This window comes from Magallana gigas, chromosome 2 (genome assembly GCF_963853765.1).
Source record: "Magallana gigas chromosome 2, xbMagGiga1.1, whole genome shotgun sequence".
Taxonomy (NCBI): domain Eukaryota; kingdom Metazoa; phylum Mollusca; class Bivalvia; order Ostreida; family Ostreidae; genus Magallana; species Magallana gigas.
In genome coordinates this window covers 34,928,890-34,947,176 of record NC_088854.1, presented here as the reverse complement: position 1 = coordinate 34,947,176, position 18,287 = coordinate 34,928,890, and the positions used below count along the sequence as shown (strand labels likewise).

The window sequence follows — 18,287 nt, the reverse complement described above, 5'->3', positions numbered from 1 at the left end:
AGAAACGGAAGACCGTCAACGGACGATCTTTTTGTCATTCCCCCATTTTCAAATTTGATTTTCCGTTTACAACGAAATATCTTACTGTTTTTCTTAGGTTTTCCCAATTATTAAGGTCCTCCGTTCCAAATATAAACCTTATTGTTATTCATTGATCCTTTCTCCCAATTTTTTTAAATTTGGTATTCTGTTTTCCGACAGAAGACCTTTCTGTTATTTTATTGTTTCTTTTTCTCACAATATATTTTTTTCTTACGAGTTTTGTGCAGGCAAGCTCACGTTAACGGCTCGGTCGATTTTAATGAAACGCTAAGATCAGATAGGTACGGAAGCGTATTAGTGCCACTTTGTATTTTTTTTTTTAATTCCAACTTTAAATTTGGAATTTCCAACTTTAATCTTGGAATTTCCGACTTTAAAGTTGATTTTTCCAACTTTAAAGTTGGAAATTCCAACTTTAATCTTGGAATTTCCAACTGGAATATCCAACTTTAAAGTTGATTTTTCCAATTTTAAAGTTGATTTTTCCAACTTTTAAGTTGGAAATTCCAAGATTTAAGTTGGAAATTCCAAGATTTAAGTTGGAAATTCCAACTTTAAAGTTGGAATGTCCAACTTTCATCTATATATATATATATATATATATATATATATATATATATATATATATATATATATATATATATATATATATATATATATATATGTGTGTGTGTGTGTGTGTGTGTGTGTGTGTGTGTGTGTGTGTGTGTGTGTGTGTATAAAAGGTTGCTTGATTGTATCATATACATATAAAATAAATTTTTAAAAATCCTCAATAAATAAAAGAATTAAAAGGATTAAGCATAATGAAGCATAGTACTGAAAAACATTAAGGAAAGTAATTATATGTAAACAATAATCTATTCTGCAATTTTCAACAAAGAATTTTCAATTAACACATACATATACGGTAGTATGTGCATGATAATCTTGAACAATTAATAAATATGTTGAATTGAATCCCGAGATTAAAGTTGATTTTTCCAACTTTAAAGTTGGAAATTCCAAGATTAAAGTTGGAAATTCCAAGATTAAAGTTGGAAATTCCAACTTTAAAGTTGGAATTTTAAAAAATAAAAATATATATAGAGTGGAACTAATACGCTTCCGTAGATAGGAAATGATCTAAACCTTATTTGGATTTTTATCAATGCCGTCACTTACATATTGGGATATTGACATTTTAGCAATATCGCAAAGAGTCGGTTTGTCATGAGAATTCCTCTTAAAAGTGATTTTATTTGTATTATTAGGTATTCATATTTGTCTGCCTTAAAAAGCGCCGAAACTCGCCTGGACCTGAAAATTAAGATTTAAAAAAAATGAGCTAATTCTTCGAGGTTTCTTTATCATTTTTTACAAGAGCTTTCATTTGACATCACGAAAATTGGCCTGGATCTTTAAATTAGGGACATAAAGGGTCTAAAAATGTTCATCAATAACTCGTTACTGAGGTATATTTTGTTATTATATTATAGGAGCAAAAACATAGATCTTAAAGCTCTTTGCCTATACAATATAATATTTTACTCATGTTTAACGTAATCAAGGCTGCTATGGGCCAGAAATACAACGTTTTAATCATTAAGATATCAGCAAAAAATATTTTGAAGCAATATAGAAGGAAATGTGCTCATAATGATGAAGTTAGAGCTGACATGAATTCATAAATACATGTACCTATTATTTCCCTTTTATCTCCGACTACCGCCGTATTAGTTGTCGATTTCTATTGTTCTGCTCATCGCTACACACCCCTTAAATAGGGCCGATAGCGCTATTCATGCTTCAACGCATTCAGGTATTTCATTCATCCGAACACATTACATTGGACGAAAAGAATCGTAAATACTCGTTTTGAACAAACAAAAATATGACAAATGCTGCACTGGTAAGGAATATCCAATGAACGAAGAAACCAGACAGACTGGAATCCAGACACACTTATTTAAAAGTTCCCAATAATTGTAGAACGGTTTCCTGTGTACGTTATAACATTGCACATGCGCAAATAAATACTGTGGCAGATCGAGCAATGTCAATGACCGCATAGATTTTAGAATAAGAGTGTTTATGTGGAAACCGATGGAAACGATGCTACGTTGATACTTGATTTACTATCATTAAGCTACTGTGCTGGGTGTAGTGCCATTGGGGTCTTCAAAACTATGCAGACGTTACGCACTCTGTATGAACAACACACGTGTTCGATGTACAAGCAAAGTTAGGCAGCACTGTATTTGCAAACTTATACGGATACCTGGAAAATTCTTTGAAAGAGTAAATATATTTTGTTTACTATTGATTCAAGTTTCCTTGATTCTTTTTACAAACATTTTACTACAATGTGTAGTTTATGCATTTAAACGTCCGTGCAGCCTGAATGCCTCGATCGAAAAGCAACCAACCGTAACTTTCTCGACCGGTACATATACCCCAGCGGCAGTTGAGGAGCGATCGAAACTAATATGGCGACCAAATGTTTTAATGACTTCATGTCAGCTTTAACAGGTCGGGGAAACTATTTTCTGTGACATCGGAATAAATTTACATACTTAATGAGGCACAGACGAAATCGACAAACTGACCAATCAACTGAATGACATTCCTGGGTTGAAATACATCATGGGTTACTACAAAAAATACTACGTTTAAAAAATGCTACTTTTTCTAATAATGTGATTGCTTTTGGAAAGGCACATTTATTTTTTTTCAAGCATTTTGTTCACTTAAAACAATATTTACATCATCATCTACAATTTCCATGCTCACATAATGATTTATACAAACACTCATTTTCTAATGGTAAAAATTTGGGTTCATCAACTGCATTGTATAAGTCTATTTGTTAACAAACGCCTTACTGCCAGCGCTGATTTGTTAGTGAAGACAGATTTCACATGATTTCATAGTCCTAAGCATTCGACTCGGAGATTTTCGTACATTGTAAGGCATTCAAAAGACCTCATGTGGTCATTTACAGCCTATATGTAAATGGTTACGAGATGCGTGTTTGTTGCGTATTCTGGATATTAATCTAGTATTCTTTTAGACAGTACCTACAGTTAGTGTATGCATCTACTCGGACTTATGGCATTCCATTAGAGCGAGTATTTATAAAGATGACACATACTACAATGATCAATGTACATGCGTATTGATTATTACTTTTGTGTTATATAAATGTCATACAACAATAAACATGTATCAAAATGAATTCAATTTTAAATTCTAGTCAACAAATAGCACTACAACAGCGAAAAACACAAAATTTACGAAAATCAAATACTGGAATATAATGACTTGTGAAGACTTTATGAGAGGTATTTCAACGTGCTATTTAACATGAAAAATCGGCAATGTTTGTTATTGTGAGCATGAAAAAACCTTTATAAGTACCTAATCTTTGCATTTTTTACACAAAAAAAAAATGAAAATTTTTCTAAATTGACGTTCCCGCAGTCATTTGAAATCAAGTCATAAATTAGTCTAAACCACGTGTTTATTGTAAAAACGTAAACAAGTAGTAAATCATATGTGTTGGTATTTATTCACTGATTGGACAGTTGTTCGTGGTAAAATATTCTGCTTCTCTGCATATGAAATTTTTTCACTTCGGTCCCACCGTTTGGCACATGCGCATCATCAAATATACTATGTTTGTTAAAAATAGCTGAAAATTGTCAATTTTACTGCAGTATGTGGCCACAGTTGAGTACCTCTTTGAAACTTTTAAAACTTTTATCTCAGAAAAATTTAGAATTTCTTAACACATGTTGAAAACAATTTGTTTAAAATAACGATAGCTTTCAGTTGACATAAAAAAAGGACTGGCTCCTTAAATTAGGGTCACAGCAGCCTATTACTTTCATTAAATTAATGCTTGAAAAAATAAAGACTCCGTCCGGATTCCAAATCAAATTTGGTTGTCGAATATCCAACTCAAGGGTTGTTACATTCGGAAGACATTATTTTTTAGGTTTCTTTTTTCATTCAGAAGGCTCTAATGTTAATTTACCGAAAATTTTGTGCAGATGATTTCTTGGATACCCTTTGTCTGATTGTTATGACATGTTTAAGGTAAATTCATTATCTAACGCCTAACAACTTTTATTCAAATGTGTTTTTTTTTATTTATCCCTATCTTTATGAGTTATTGTCCTTTCATTGATATTTAGGGGGTTCTTGTTCAACTGAAATCTCAGATTAAACTATATTTGTAACCTACCGATTTGCCAATGAACAACATTGGTTTTGCAAACAAAGAAGCAGTAATTTGTCGACCATTACAAAACTATCAATTTTCTATTATACTTGTAACAGTTTATAATTAATTACGTCATACCCAGTATATACACAGATTGTTGATAAATTGAAATGTTGAAAGGTTAAACACGAACTAGCAAATTAATACAACTCAATAAAAATAAAACAACACTTCAATTAAAACAAATCCGCAAAATTAAAATCATTTATATAAAAATTACTATTAAAATCATTCATTATAATAAGGTAATATACAAATATTGACTGGGGTTGAGGGCAACATTGATTATACGGATACCGTCCGACCGTCCGACTTTTGGATTTTCCCTTGGATCACAAAATTGAATAAATCTAATGATTAAAATTATCTACTTTGATATAGTTGTTTGATTTTCCCTGTTAGTAGTAATTTATAAAAAACATTTCCTTGGGGTCTTATTTTACATAATATATTACATTGTGTCAATTTTCTACAATTATGAAGGCCGGGATTGAGTAAAATTTAGACAAAGTATCAGACAATTGCAAAAATGCCGAATTAACATAGATTATAACAACTAATTCAAACTTTGGAATTTTGGAAACTTATTTGAGGAAATCCAGGACAATTACAAATTCAAACTTTCAAGACCCCGTCTTTCAGTACTCTCAGTACTTTGATTAGGAATGTGATACTAATCACATGAATAAAATGGATAAAAGGTGTCCATGTAAGTGTCACACATGCTTATCAATCTAAAAACTAACAGACCTGGTTCACTTAATGGATCTCCTCCGTGAATTGCCAAAACATCGAGAATACCGTCTTTGTCTAAATCATCAATTATATGCGCTGTGTACAGATTCATAATGCTATTCTTAACCAGTTTATCTTTAAATTTCCATAATAGCGTTCCTGTCCGTCCATTTACAGCATCAAACACCTGTTAAGTAAGAAACAATGTTAATATGTTTATTATAGTGCATATTAGTGCAGCTCCCCCTCAAAGCTTGAGCGGTGACAATTAGCTGTGTAGGTTATCGACGGCGACAAAACATGTATGTAAAAAAAATTAAAAATTATTTTGTCAATTTGTCATTTGCAGATATGATTGAATTGATGTGATTTCTTTTAACTAACTTTAAAATGTATTTTATTTTATTCATTAAGTGCACGTACGTTTCGAATAATTTTTGATTCAATTCAGTTCAAATACTTAAGGCTTGTCCTGGAGTTGACCTTTTTAGGGTTAGATATCTAAGAGCGATACGATTGTTTTCTAACTAAGTTGATACTGTTAACGTTTTACAATTGGCTGTGTATTCTATTTAGCGCTTTTGGAAGAAAGCGGTTTCTTCTGAATCAAGTACATCGCTATATGCTATTCATATATGTATCAGAATGGCAGCATCCAAAAATACGCTAATTCAAATAAACACTAACTTGTTGAAAACTCAATTTTTGCCAGTAAACGCAAAATATGATACGTTTACAGTAAACTTATCTAATTCTATCTTATCTTCATACCATGTTTTTATTTTTATAAAAAGCTATCTTGTTATATGACTATTAGAGTCAATTAATAGTTTACTCCCACAAATCATCAGTTTTTTTCATGTCAATTTTAATTTAACATTAAACCTCTTTAATTTTGTTAATTTATGTTTCAAACAAATACTGAAACAATCTATTGGAATTATGTCATTATTTAGTTGACAGGAAAATTCCCATAGATACATACTGTGTGCAATGCAATTCAATGTATGCTAGCGACAACCTACCCCAGCTCTTCCTCCACCGAGACAATCATTCACACCATCTGAATTAAGATCAGCATTACAATTTATTCCAAATATTTCATGATCAGTGTAGTATCTCCAAAGTTCTTTCCCGTCTTCACCATTTAGCGCCATCATTCCACCATAGCAAGGAAATGTGCCATTGAAATAAATATCACAAACAATTTTTGGTATGGAATAACCGTCAACTCCTGTGGCGAAACCAAATATAAAATCTGGTATACCATCTTTATTAACATCTGAAAGTCTAAATGCCGATTCTGTTAACAATTTGGGTAGCGTAGTTGCCCACACGTCCTCTACTTCAATATGATCACACCCTTTTATTTTAGGAGTTTTTGCATTCAGATTTGATTGTAATTGATTGGTTAATTGATGTTTTATAATTAAATAACCAACAATGACAATAGATATTGTGGTTACAATGATATAAGTTATACAGCCTAAAGTATTGACTTTAAATTTCCTTTGCTTCAAATTAATTTTTGTTGGAATTCTTTTTTCTTTAGAGGGAATTTCTGTTCCAGGAATAATTGGCGGTGTCGTTTGGTTTTTTTTAAATTCGTCTTTTTTTTCAGAGCAGTAGTCATCATCGGTTGGTTCAAGCTTAAAGGTGTGTGCCATGTTCAATATGGTGACATCACGACTCTCACTATACCTGTCAGAGTAAAAAAGTTTGGTTTAAAAATCTAAATAAATACCCAATGTTTTATTAAGGTCTTCCGTTTCGAACGGAAGACATACTTAGTTGTTTCTTATGAAGGTCTTCCGTTTCCAACGCAAAGCCCAATTGTTGTTTCTTGTCTCCCATTTCAAACGGAGGACTTTATAGTGATTGTAATTTTTAAGGTCTTCTGTTTCCAACGCAAGACCTTATTGTTTTCTTACCGTTTCTTATTAAGGGTTTCCGTTTCCAACGTAAGACCTTATCGTTATTGCTTTGTTTCCCCCCCCCCCCCCCCCCATTGTTATTATTATTAAGGTCCTCGTTTCAAACGGAAAACCTTATTGTTTTCGTACAGTTTCTTATTAAGGTCTTCCGTTTCCAACGGAAGACCTTATATTGTTCGTACTGTTTCTTATCATTAAGGTCTTTCGTTTCCAACGGAAGACTTTATAGTGATTGTCGTGTTTTGGGGTTTTTTCCCTTTTCGTCGGCAGAATTTCTCAGAGATGGCTAAATAGATTTCCCTGAAATTTTCAGAAATGATAGAGAATGATAATATCTCTAATTATCTTTTTTAAAAAAATTTCTAACTTCGTTTCCGGTCGACCGCTTCCACTCCCACAATGCAAAGTTTGTGGCATCGAGATCTCAAAAACGATTAAGATTTGAACATCCACACTTTGAGGGAAGATAGACCTATAACTGTACATGTGTTTAAACTATTTTGTTTTGTTCGTCATAACTCCCGGTCGTCACCAGAAGCACCTTAAAAATTACTTTTTTACATATCAAATTATTTTACAGAGAATGAATATATCAGTATAAATTCTTACAGATAGCATATAAACGATGTTAAATACACAACAAAATTCTACTTCCGGTGAGATATCTCAATTATTGAATAGCATTTTTTTAACCATTACGTAGAGATCGTACCGAATTACACGCACCAACACAATTTGACCCCCATGGTGGCCCCACCTACCCCCTGAAATCATGGTTTGAACAAACTAGAATGAATCAACACTACCTGAGGATGCTTCCACACAAGTTACATCTTTTCTGGCCAATTGTTTTTTTTTTTTTTACAGATTTTTCGCTATTTATTCCTATGTAAAATCGACCCACCCACTATGGCCGCACCCTACCCCCGGGATCATGGTTTGAACAAATTAGAATCTACACTACCTGAGGATGCCTAAAACAAGTTACAGCTTTTCTGGCCTACTGGTTTTTGTTGAGAAGATTTTCTCAATGTATTCCTATGTAAAAATTTCTAACCCCCATTGTGGCCCCACCTTACCCCCGGGGATCATGATTTGAAAAAATCTGAACCTACACTACCTGAAGATGCTTCCACATAAGTTACAGCTTTTCTGGCTTACTGGTTTTTTAGGAGAAGATTTTTATTGATTTTTCTCTATACATTTGTATCTAAAAATTTGATCCCCCATTGGGGCCCCACCGTACCCCCGGTGATCATGGTTTGGACAAGCTTGTGGCTGGATTCCGCTCCAGTCGCAGACCATGAGTGGAATTCTCACTGGAATACCTCCCACGTTTTCTCAGAATGAATCTACATTACTTGAGAATGCATCCACACAAGTTACAGCTTTTCTGGCCAATTGATTTTTGAGAAGAATATTTTTAAGGAAGGAGTCTTCTCGTTATCAAACCTACTTCTTATAATAAGAAATTCATGAAATTTTGACACAGTCAAACGGATCACATTACCAAATGATTCTATCAGTTTAATCTAATTTGACCTTTTTGTTTTCGAATAAAGATCAGGTCAAGGTCACTACCTTTTTCCTCAACGTAAAGGATGATAAAAAAGTGTAGTTCTTTGTAGTTCTGTAGACATTTGTTTAAGATTTGAAGATTCTATTCCTCAATAAAATGATAGAATATCAGAATGTCTATCAGCTTATACCACTAAATTGGAATAAATATATATTTAAAATTGATTTTGCTTAGCCCGCATTTCCTCTCATTTTTTAAAATTTTAAAGAAATTTTGATTATTTTTTTATGCTTCCAATAATAAAATCTTTCTGATTTTTATGAATTATGAAGACTTTATATAAAGATATAACTTGAACGAAAAACTAATATTTTGACCGTTTAATAAGAGAAAAAAACTGATTTTAGTGATTTTTTTTCACAAAAATCAATGTATAGAAAGGGCGCTTTAAAAAGGCTTATAAAAATGTAATTTGATAGGCAAATCATATTTTAAAAACATATTCTGAAACCCAAGTATCATATCATTAGTTCACATTAGTAAAAAAAATTCCAACATTAGAGTTATTGTTTTTAAAATGCTAAAACAGACTCATTAATCTGCAGCAATTCTGAATTGCGAAACATGTGATATTTTCTTATGCCTATATTACGCCAAAAATATAGTCCTTGTTAGATTCCAAAGATTGATTACTTTTTCTATGCCAAGTTGTATGATAATAAAAAAGAAAGAAAAATATACTATCTAAATTTCCTTTCATCTTGATTTAATGAACAATTAATCAAATTTACGTTTGTCAAGTCGAAAACCAGAAAAGACTCCTTCCTTAAAGATAATTCTCTGTATATTTCACCTCAGGTGAGGTAACAATTATTTATGTCTCTGCTACATGTACACACACTTAGTATTTCCATCAGCAAAATTAATCTCTGTTTAGACTGAATAGACTAGAAAAAATACTGACAACTAGCCTAAAACACATTGCAGTAATCAACTATAACGCAAAGACCATACCGTATTACCATTAGAATTTGTATTTTATATAGTTGTTAAAGTACCGTACCTGTTAATGTATCTTATTTTCCGCAAGTAACAGCCAGCTGTCTTATTTACCGATGTCTATATTTGATTGATACGTAAAAATTACAAAATACAGGCGATAGTTCCCCTCGGTTACAAACTGATATTCATGAAAACGAAACGAAAATCAAAACCACCGTCAATGGTGAAAATGTCAACGCATTGGAATATTTAATCTCAATTTACTTCACAAAATCGGCATTAATGTATCTTGCATGTTTTAAATATTCCTTTCGCACGCAAACTGTTACACAACAACCAAATTCATCTTTGTCAGATTGACCCATTTCTCATACGTTCAAAATGGCCGCTTCAAAGAGGTTTTTGCGATATGGAATACCGAACCCGAAGTTATAAACTGATCGAAGCCCACCCCTTCCAATTATTTTTTTTCGTCATAACTCAAATTCAGAAAAAGATTGGCCCTTAATTTTTGCAATTTATATTTTCCTTTCCATAAAGAATATTTATCTTAAATTGAGTTGAATTTGACTTAGTAGTTCTTTAGACGAATTTGTTTTAAAATGCACCCCCCCCCCTTTTTCTACAGTTTCGAGGTTTTCTCCGCTTTGAATAAAGATCGGTCTTCCATTTCTGCATTTTATATATGCCTTACCATAAGGATGCTTTGTGCCAAATTTGGTTAAAATTGGCCAAGCGGTTTTAGAGAAGTTCAAAATGTAAAAAAGTTTACATACGGACAGAAGGACGGACGGACGATGGACAAAATGCGATCAGAATAGCTCACTTGAGCTTCAGCTCAGGTGAGCTAAAAACGATACATGCTACGATATTGATGTCGCTGGAAAAGTTGTTCTTCATTCTCTTATCAATCTAATTGTAATATAGTATTGTTAGGATATTGCGTAATATAAAAGTTAAAAGCTTCACATGAAGACATGCATACGGTACCCACTTTCATTTTGCTTATAGGGAATATCTCTCTGTGGTTTATAGTGTTTTAAAGTCGCAGTCAATACTTTTCTTGTCTAAATATAATCCCAACTTATCACAGACATATCTTTATCTGCTTTACGAGAGATCTAACTCTTAAATAATCTGTAGTATGGGGGTTACATTTATTTAATCCATAGACAATAGGCATGAACTAATTTTTAAGTTCAAATTGATTGTCTAAAGCCCTGATTTGTCAGAAGGTAGTGTGAAAATGACCTCCTATCAATTTATGTCAGACCCTGACAAGTGTCAGAAGAAGGAGGATTGTTTTTTAAGACAATTCTTTCTTGACTTGAAGCTGTAGTGAAAGACCTCCTCGTTGCTTGCTATCCAAGAAATCAGAACATAACTCCAATAATTCATCAATTAAATAACATCCTCATCAACGACCAATCCACGAAAGAAATTTACAAAGATGTAAACTTCACTAACAGCAGACGTCAGCCTAAGAATCTAAAACGAATATTGTGCACTTCCCATTTTGAAAACAAATACACAATTACTAAGTGTAGAAACCCATGATGCGTCACCATATTACACACAGGGGCCAAGCCAGTTTTAATATTTATTTCATTGTAACCATAAATAAAGAAAGGGGTCGAACTCTGACCCAGATAAAAACTACCACTCGCTTCAAAAGCCTAATAAATCTATTAATTTTTAAAACACTCCGCAATAAGCATGTATTTTTCAGCAAAGTAATGTCTTAGATACACTCATGCTGAATTTCAAGTTGATGGGTCTTAAATAGCGGAGATATTCGTCATTATTCTCTCGAAGTCGCCAGTTTATTTTTACTCGGACAATTACCGGTCCGGGCTCACGATGGGATTTTACCTATGACAACAGCAGTATTGCAACAAGTCGAGAAACATTCGCACTAATCGTTTAAAATCTCACATTAAACGCACGCTACTTGCATCCTTAAATTCCGATAAAATTCCTTAAATACCCTCCAAACTGAACTTTAATTCTGCAGCCACATCAATTTCTTACCAGACCGGCCATTGTGATACTGTAAAACGAGAAAATATGGCGCACTACAAATTTTAGCGCCTTTGGCGCAACTGCCTCTGAGCGCTAAAATTAATAGTGCGCCAACGATTTTCCATATGTATTAAATTTCTTCAAGTTGCAAAACAATAACGTCAGTCCATTTTTAAGGCTATATAGAAGTGTTCATTTAAATATCAGATGCTGTCGGTTCTGTTTGTTTAAATCATTACACAGGTAAACGGTATGGGTTATCGGGTATAAGTGCCTAAAGCCTGTCTCACACAGAACACACGGCTTATACGGTTGGTCACCCGTGTAAACCGTACATACAACCGAACCAACCGTGGCCTTATCCGACTTACACTCGGGCCATTTGAGTGTATCCGTGAAAGCCGTGTATGATTTTTTAAACTTTTAAAAAACTGGCACGGGTGTCATGTCCGTGTATGATCATATTAGCGATCGTACAAGACCGTGTGAGACCGTACGAGACCGTATATACAACTGCACATGAAGTGTTAATCCGGGTGTTGTATGTAGGACTTGAGAACGGTTTCACACGATTCCATACGATTTATATACGATATTGACACGGTTGAGCTCACTCCCCTTGCGCCTTCTGGCCAAAATAATCTCAATGTCTATCAGTCTTATCATGATTTCTAATTCCTTTGTTCTGTCATCTGCCAATTTTATAACTTGTCTGTTGAAAATTCGAAAATTAATGAAGCCAAGCCATCAAAACGAGTCAATTTATATCAAAACATACACAAATGTGTGATAATTCGAGCATAACTCGAACAAAAGTCGGTGGGACCGTATGTAAACCCTGTAAATGTCCAGTTAATCGAGTTAAAGTCGTGTTTAATTGTACTAGGCCGTAACAGACCGTATTAGACCGTACTTGGAACCGTACAACAATCGTATGAAAATCGTTTGCAAATCGTGTTCAAACCGTGACAAACCTTGCTTGACCGAGTATATCCGTGCTTTGTTCGTACATACACGTGCTACATTCGAGTCTAAATCGTACCAACTCATCCCCAGGCACGGTTGGAGCTCAATACTCGTACCAGTCAACCCGTGTATAACCGAATATACCGTATTGGAACCGTGTGCCCAACCGTGTTCTGTGTGAGACAGGCTTAAACATGGATTAATTAATTCAGTTTTAATTACTTTTTAATATCTCTCATTAGCACCTTGAAAATTGAGCTTCTCCCCATGCCACTTCCATTTAGCGCCTCGAGGTGAAAATGTGATTAAGCGTGGCGATCGTTAACGCTGACAATACATGATTGATCATAGTTTCTTTGATCTCTGATTAGTGGATATAAAGATAACAAGACGATACCTATTTCTTGTGTTTTTTAGTGTAAAATAACTGTGAAAAAGATTTTCTCATGGTGATCGAAACTCATGGTAAATGTAGCATACAATTTCACTTTTAGTTTCGAGACTCTTCTAGTGTTATCAAAGTCGACACGTTAAATTCAAAGTCCGATAACTCAAATTTGTTTACCAAAAAAAATTACACATCATCACCAATAAATGAGGTTTTCATATCTATTTACTGACAATTTACACAAAAGTAAGTGTATTGTTCTCAACGACAGTTTACCGTGCATGCGAAATAGAAATCAAATTTTGGGCGTGATCGTTTATCAAACAACAACATTTTTTGTATTCTTTTTTAAAGAAAAGATGTATGCGCTAAAATATAATTGCGCTAATATACTGGCACTTGCGTTTGCGCTAAAATACGTATGCTCCAAATTTTCTCGTTTTACAGTAGCTAATGTTAAACTCAATGTCATTGGTTAATATTCCTTATGGTCCTATCAGAATCAGTCTTTCTCGAAGACGTCAAAATGGCTGGTCCTGTCAGAAGTCAATGTTGTTGCAGAATAAACGTTCAGTATGGAGAATATAATAAGGAATTTTATCAGAGTGCGAAACATTGAGGTGCGAAACATCTCAGGGCGAAACAGAATAGGTGCGAACCATTCCGGATTCCAATAATCGATGACGCATATTGCTTCCCAAAAAACGCCACCTGGCGTTTATTTGTGCGTCCGCTTGTTTCATCTTTATGTATGTTCGTTTTACATTTATGTCTGTTGAATTTACTTTTTGTGTTTGATTTGTATTTGGATATATTTGGTTGATTTTATGTACATTTATTTTGCAAAGAAGACTGTTTGCACTTATGGTCATTGATACATGTAATATTATATTAGATTGCTGAATTAAGTTTATCGTTGATTTTGTAAAATTGTATTTTTTGCCCTTTCCGCTACCTATACATCACACCGTTTGTTAAGGTGGAATAACACACCTGGAAAAATTCACTCAAATTAAGAGTAAATTATTTGATTATGAAAGGTATAATGATAAATAAACTATACATATATCAAATAAGCGAAAAATTTGCAAATTAGGGATAAAAAATGAATATCTAAAAAAAAAAAACAATTCAGTAAATAACATAACAAAACCCATTGCGGGATTCGAAGTCGGTATGTACGGATCACAAGCCCGACACTTTACCCACTCGTCTATGAGGTAAACTATATGTTGCTGTCGATAAAATCCTTTTAATAAAACAAAATGTCGTTTCGATCAGTGGTCAGCCATTTTTTGACGATGTGTTATTCCACCTTAAACACCTAAACGAAGTACCCAAAACAGATGAAAGGATGTCTAAAGTTCTCGAAAATTTCTGCGTAATAGAAAGTAAAAGACAACCTAAAAATCTGAAACGCATACTTTGCAAATCAAACTTTCGCAAAACCAATTTGCATACAGTAAGAAAATGTCCAGATCAGCGATGTGGAACATGTCCATATTTAAAGGAAGGAAACATCTTCAAAATCGGAGACCAGAAATTTAAACTCCAGCATGACGTGCGGAACCAAAAACTTTATATATTGTATAATGTGCGGGGGATGTGGACAATACTACATCGGCGAAACCGGAACTACACTCCGTACCAGGATCCGAGTTCACAAACAGCAAATTCAACATCCAGAATACTTTAAAATGAAAGTTAGTGAACATTTAGATATTTGAGGTAAGGTCCATTATACCGTGATACCGCGCAGGCACGTAGCATCGTTTTTTAATGTGGGGAAGGGGGGGGGGGCAGACTCATCCAAAAAATCTTGACAAGCAAAAAATAAAAGGATATTTTGAAATGTGCTGACGTCACAGCAAATTCATACATTTCTTTTAAAAATAACAAATGATCTTTAGAACCATAAAATAAAATATTTAACAAAAGCTAAAATGCAGTTTATACAAACATTTATAATTATCAAGTGCTAAAAATTTAAAGACGTGACATACATTGTCGCATTTAGTTCTATAAGGTATGGGTGTGCGTTGAAACTCATTCATCTAAAATCATGTTTAGAAAAGTACATTGTAAATAAATTGAACCGTATGCATTAACTTCCCTCGTCTTGCAATTATAAATTCTGTATTTTTAAATACCGGTCTAACTATCAAAATTATTTTGGCTTTAGCTAGTTGTCGTATACGATTACAAACTTATTAATTTGTCAATAGTTGTATGGTAATTATTTTCGCATTGAATGATTGACTCATTGAGTTTCATGAAAAGAAAAGTAGCCATGTTTCTTCTTTTCACAACTTACATTAATTTTAATCATGCATTCAAAAACATTTATAATGATGTTAATATAAGATAATAATGTTAAGATCTGCATGTTCTAATATGTGTTAATCAGGTAGTCTTGTCAGCCAGCGCATTTTCATTTCTGATTCTCGGACGAAAGAAATTGATGACGTCGGGCTAACGCCATGATGAAAATATAGGTTTTAGTGAAATCTTTTATATATATCTTTAATTATAAAGTTATTTTGCAAAAAAAATGGCCGAGAACATACATGTATATTGATTATTTTTTATGAATTGATTCAAAATTATCTCTTCTGTTATTGTGTTGAGTAAAATAAAGTTCGTCTAGATGGTTTAAAAGTTTGGAGCATAGTTTTGAAATGCGATTTTCGACTAAAATAATTATGCATTTTACTATATACGAGGGTTGTCCCAAAATAGCGTAGACAAGTGGCGTTATTCAGTTAATCGAAGACAAAGAAAGATGAAATTTGTGCCACAAAGGGTTCAAGAAATTTGCATTCAAATAATGTTTTAAAATCGAATATTGTTTGAGATTAAATTAGTGAAATGAAAGCATGTTAGATCAGAAATTCTACATGCGGCGCAATGTCAAAAACAAAAAGTTAAAATCAACATAATGAATTGAAAATTGGGCGGAAAAGTACTTTTCGAATGAAAAAATTCAAATAAAATATACACCGATATTTGATAATAATTATATTATTTACTCTGAAAATGTTTTGGCTATAACAAAACTTTTAAATATTTTATAACGCGTTTTGTGACAAGTTGAAAATTAAGTGGTAATAAAATGACGTTTTCAGCGTTTAAGACGGCGCAGCAGTAACTGATACAATTTTGTAAAGACCATCAAATAAATCCTAAGCGGCTTTGGAAGTAAATGAAAACAGAATCGATGAGAAATGCGTTTTGTGAATTAGTTAAACAATATTGAAAATATTTGAACAAGTATGATGACAATAAGTGGAAAAAAGAAACCCCGAACGATATCAATGGACGTCAAAATGTTGAACGACACATTTCGGTAAGACGGACGTTAGACAACAAGTAATACAGGGCAAGTTTGGAGCCGACAGATCGTTTGTACTTAGAAAATATTTAAAAACAAAACAAACTAGAAATATATATTGAATGTGCACGCAGAGTACATGTTCAAAGATAATATTTTTTCTAAGACATTTTCGGAAATAAAACGTAAATGTTGTCGTGAACGATGTGGAGGGTTTAGCAACAACGTAAAACTGGAAATTTTTGACGTCGCACATTGCGCCGCCTGATAAAACTTGTTGTTACTAATTATTCATTTTCTCGAGAAATAAATAAAGTACAGATTTGAACTTTTCAGCATTGTTTGCCAAAGGGTCATTGAAGAGAACATAGAAGTCTAATGAAATTGCAGTGAACAGATTATAAATTATGTGTCCTGTCTACATTATTTTGGGACAACCCTCGTACTTCATTGAAATGGCGTTGCATGATTTTATCAGCGACACTGTGTTTGAATCATGATTACATTATTACCACGCAGACGAATCTCAAAATTTTTTTAGAAATAAAACTCTGAAACCTATCGATCACGCGGACTAATTTTCAGGGTAGGTTTCCCCCGCGAGCTACCCTAATTGTATTGTAATACGTCTGAGAAAGAAATGAAAGCGCTTCCGTTTTGCGATTATATATATATATATTTCACCGACCACTGAGGTTTTTCTTGGATTTATCTATATATATATATATCTATATATATATATATATATATATATATATATATATATATATATATATAATTCAAAAAGATTGAAAGGTGATATTATACAGAATAAATAATCAAAAAAAAGAAAAAGAAAATGCACAGTTCCAAAGTTTCTATTCACTAGCGCTTTCTGGATTTTAACATCCTTCTTCAGGTGAACATACTTAAGATATGAAATTGTTTTCCTTAGAAATGTTAACGTAAATTCATGAGGTCCAATTTTCGTTGATTGTAGGATTTTGCTTACTGTGGGGAAGCATTTTCGTGGATGCGTCGGTTTTCAGTTTCAATAAAACAGATAATTCTGTTCAAATTTGTATTTGTCGAGGATGTAAATTCTCGGGGAAGGACAACCCACGAATACCACAAATTGTGTTACCAAGAGTTCTTACGATTCCACAATACCCGGTATGATCATTGCTTAATGTGTTTATGAAATGGACAATATGCAAATTGAGCAGTGATTTGTGTGATTTGTGTTTATATCAAATAAGAAATTAATAAGTTTACAAATTCAAACGCTATCAGTGAACGCTATAGTGATTATTACAGTTCTTATGTTTATGGTATCTCAATCATATGAGCACTTCTGTCGCTAGATTTTGCCCGGAGATAATTTTTCAAAATGAGCAATGATTTAGCCTAAAAGAAGAACGCAAAAAACTTGATTAAATATGTGGAATACTATCAGGGTTGTTAGGAGGACGCATTGCAGTTATGAAGATTAGAAATCAATTGTACCATGTGACAATTTCATTCATAAAGCTTTAGTGTTTGTGCAAATTAAAAAATCGATTTTTTTTCGTTATATCGTGTACCCCAAAAGTAGATTGTTATTCTTCCATGAAATCGTGATCTTAATATAATAAACAATGATAATTTACAGTGGCATAAAGTAGAGAAATTATAACATCATTGCTTGCGTGAAGGTATTTCTATTATTTAAATAAAGCCTATTCTACAGTAGAAGGATTGTTTCATAGTTCAAGGCAAGTTTGTTGAAACATTGACAATTCGTTTAAATAACAAGTATGATAATGCAAAAACTTTTAAAAACCTTAAAAATACCTCCTGAAACTCAACTTGACAAAGAAACTTAACAAAGAAAATTAAAATACATAAATTACCATTGAAAATTTACAAAATAGAAAAAACCGAATTGTAATGATTGACATGATCAACAACAACATATCTTTTTGAGACCCAAAAATGTCAAAATACTTACAGACAGAACTGAACAATCAAGGAAAATCATGTCTTTCATGGCTGTGCGTACATCGGAAAATAGAAGAAAATTATCGATTTTCACCAGCCGCATCTAACAAAGGTTTTTAATC

The 18,287-nt window shown here is 33.0% G+C and overlaps 1 protein-coding gene across 4 annotated transcripts in view; it reads right to left on the bottom strand.

Annotated features, from left to right (window-relative positions):
• LOC105330255 (uncharacterized) overlaps positions 1-18,287 on the bottom strand; it is a 104,513-nt gene extending 86,226 nt beyond the window's left edge. For all 4 annotated transcript variants that reach the window (XM_034445889.2, XM_066076336.1, XM_034445891.2 and 1 more), the window contains exons 1-3: positions 18,176-18,287; positions 6,070-6,745; positions 5,060-5,231 (exon numbers count right to left, since the gene is read on the bottom strand). In XM_034445889.2, coding sequence (XP_034301780.1) covers positions 5,060-5,231; positions 6,070-6,711 — 814 coding nt within the window. In that variant the 5' untranslated portion in view covers positions 6,712-6,745; positions 18,176-18,287. The remainder of the gene's footprint in view (positions 1-5,059; positions 5,232-6,069; positions 6,746-18,175) is intronic.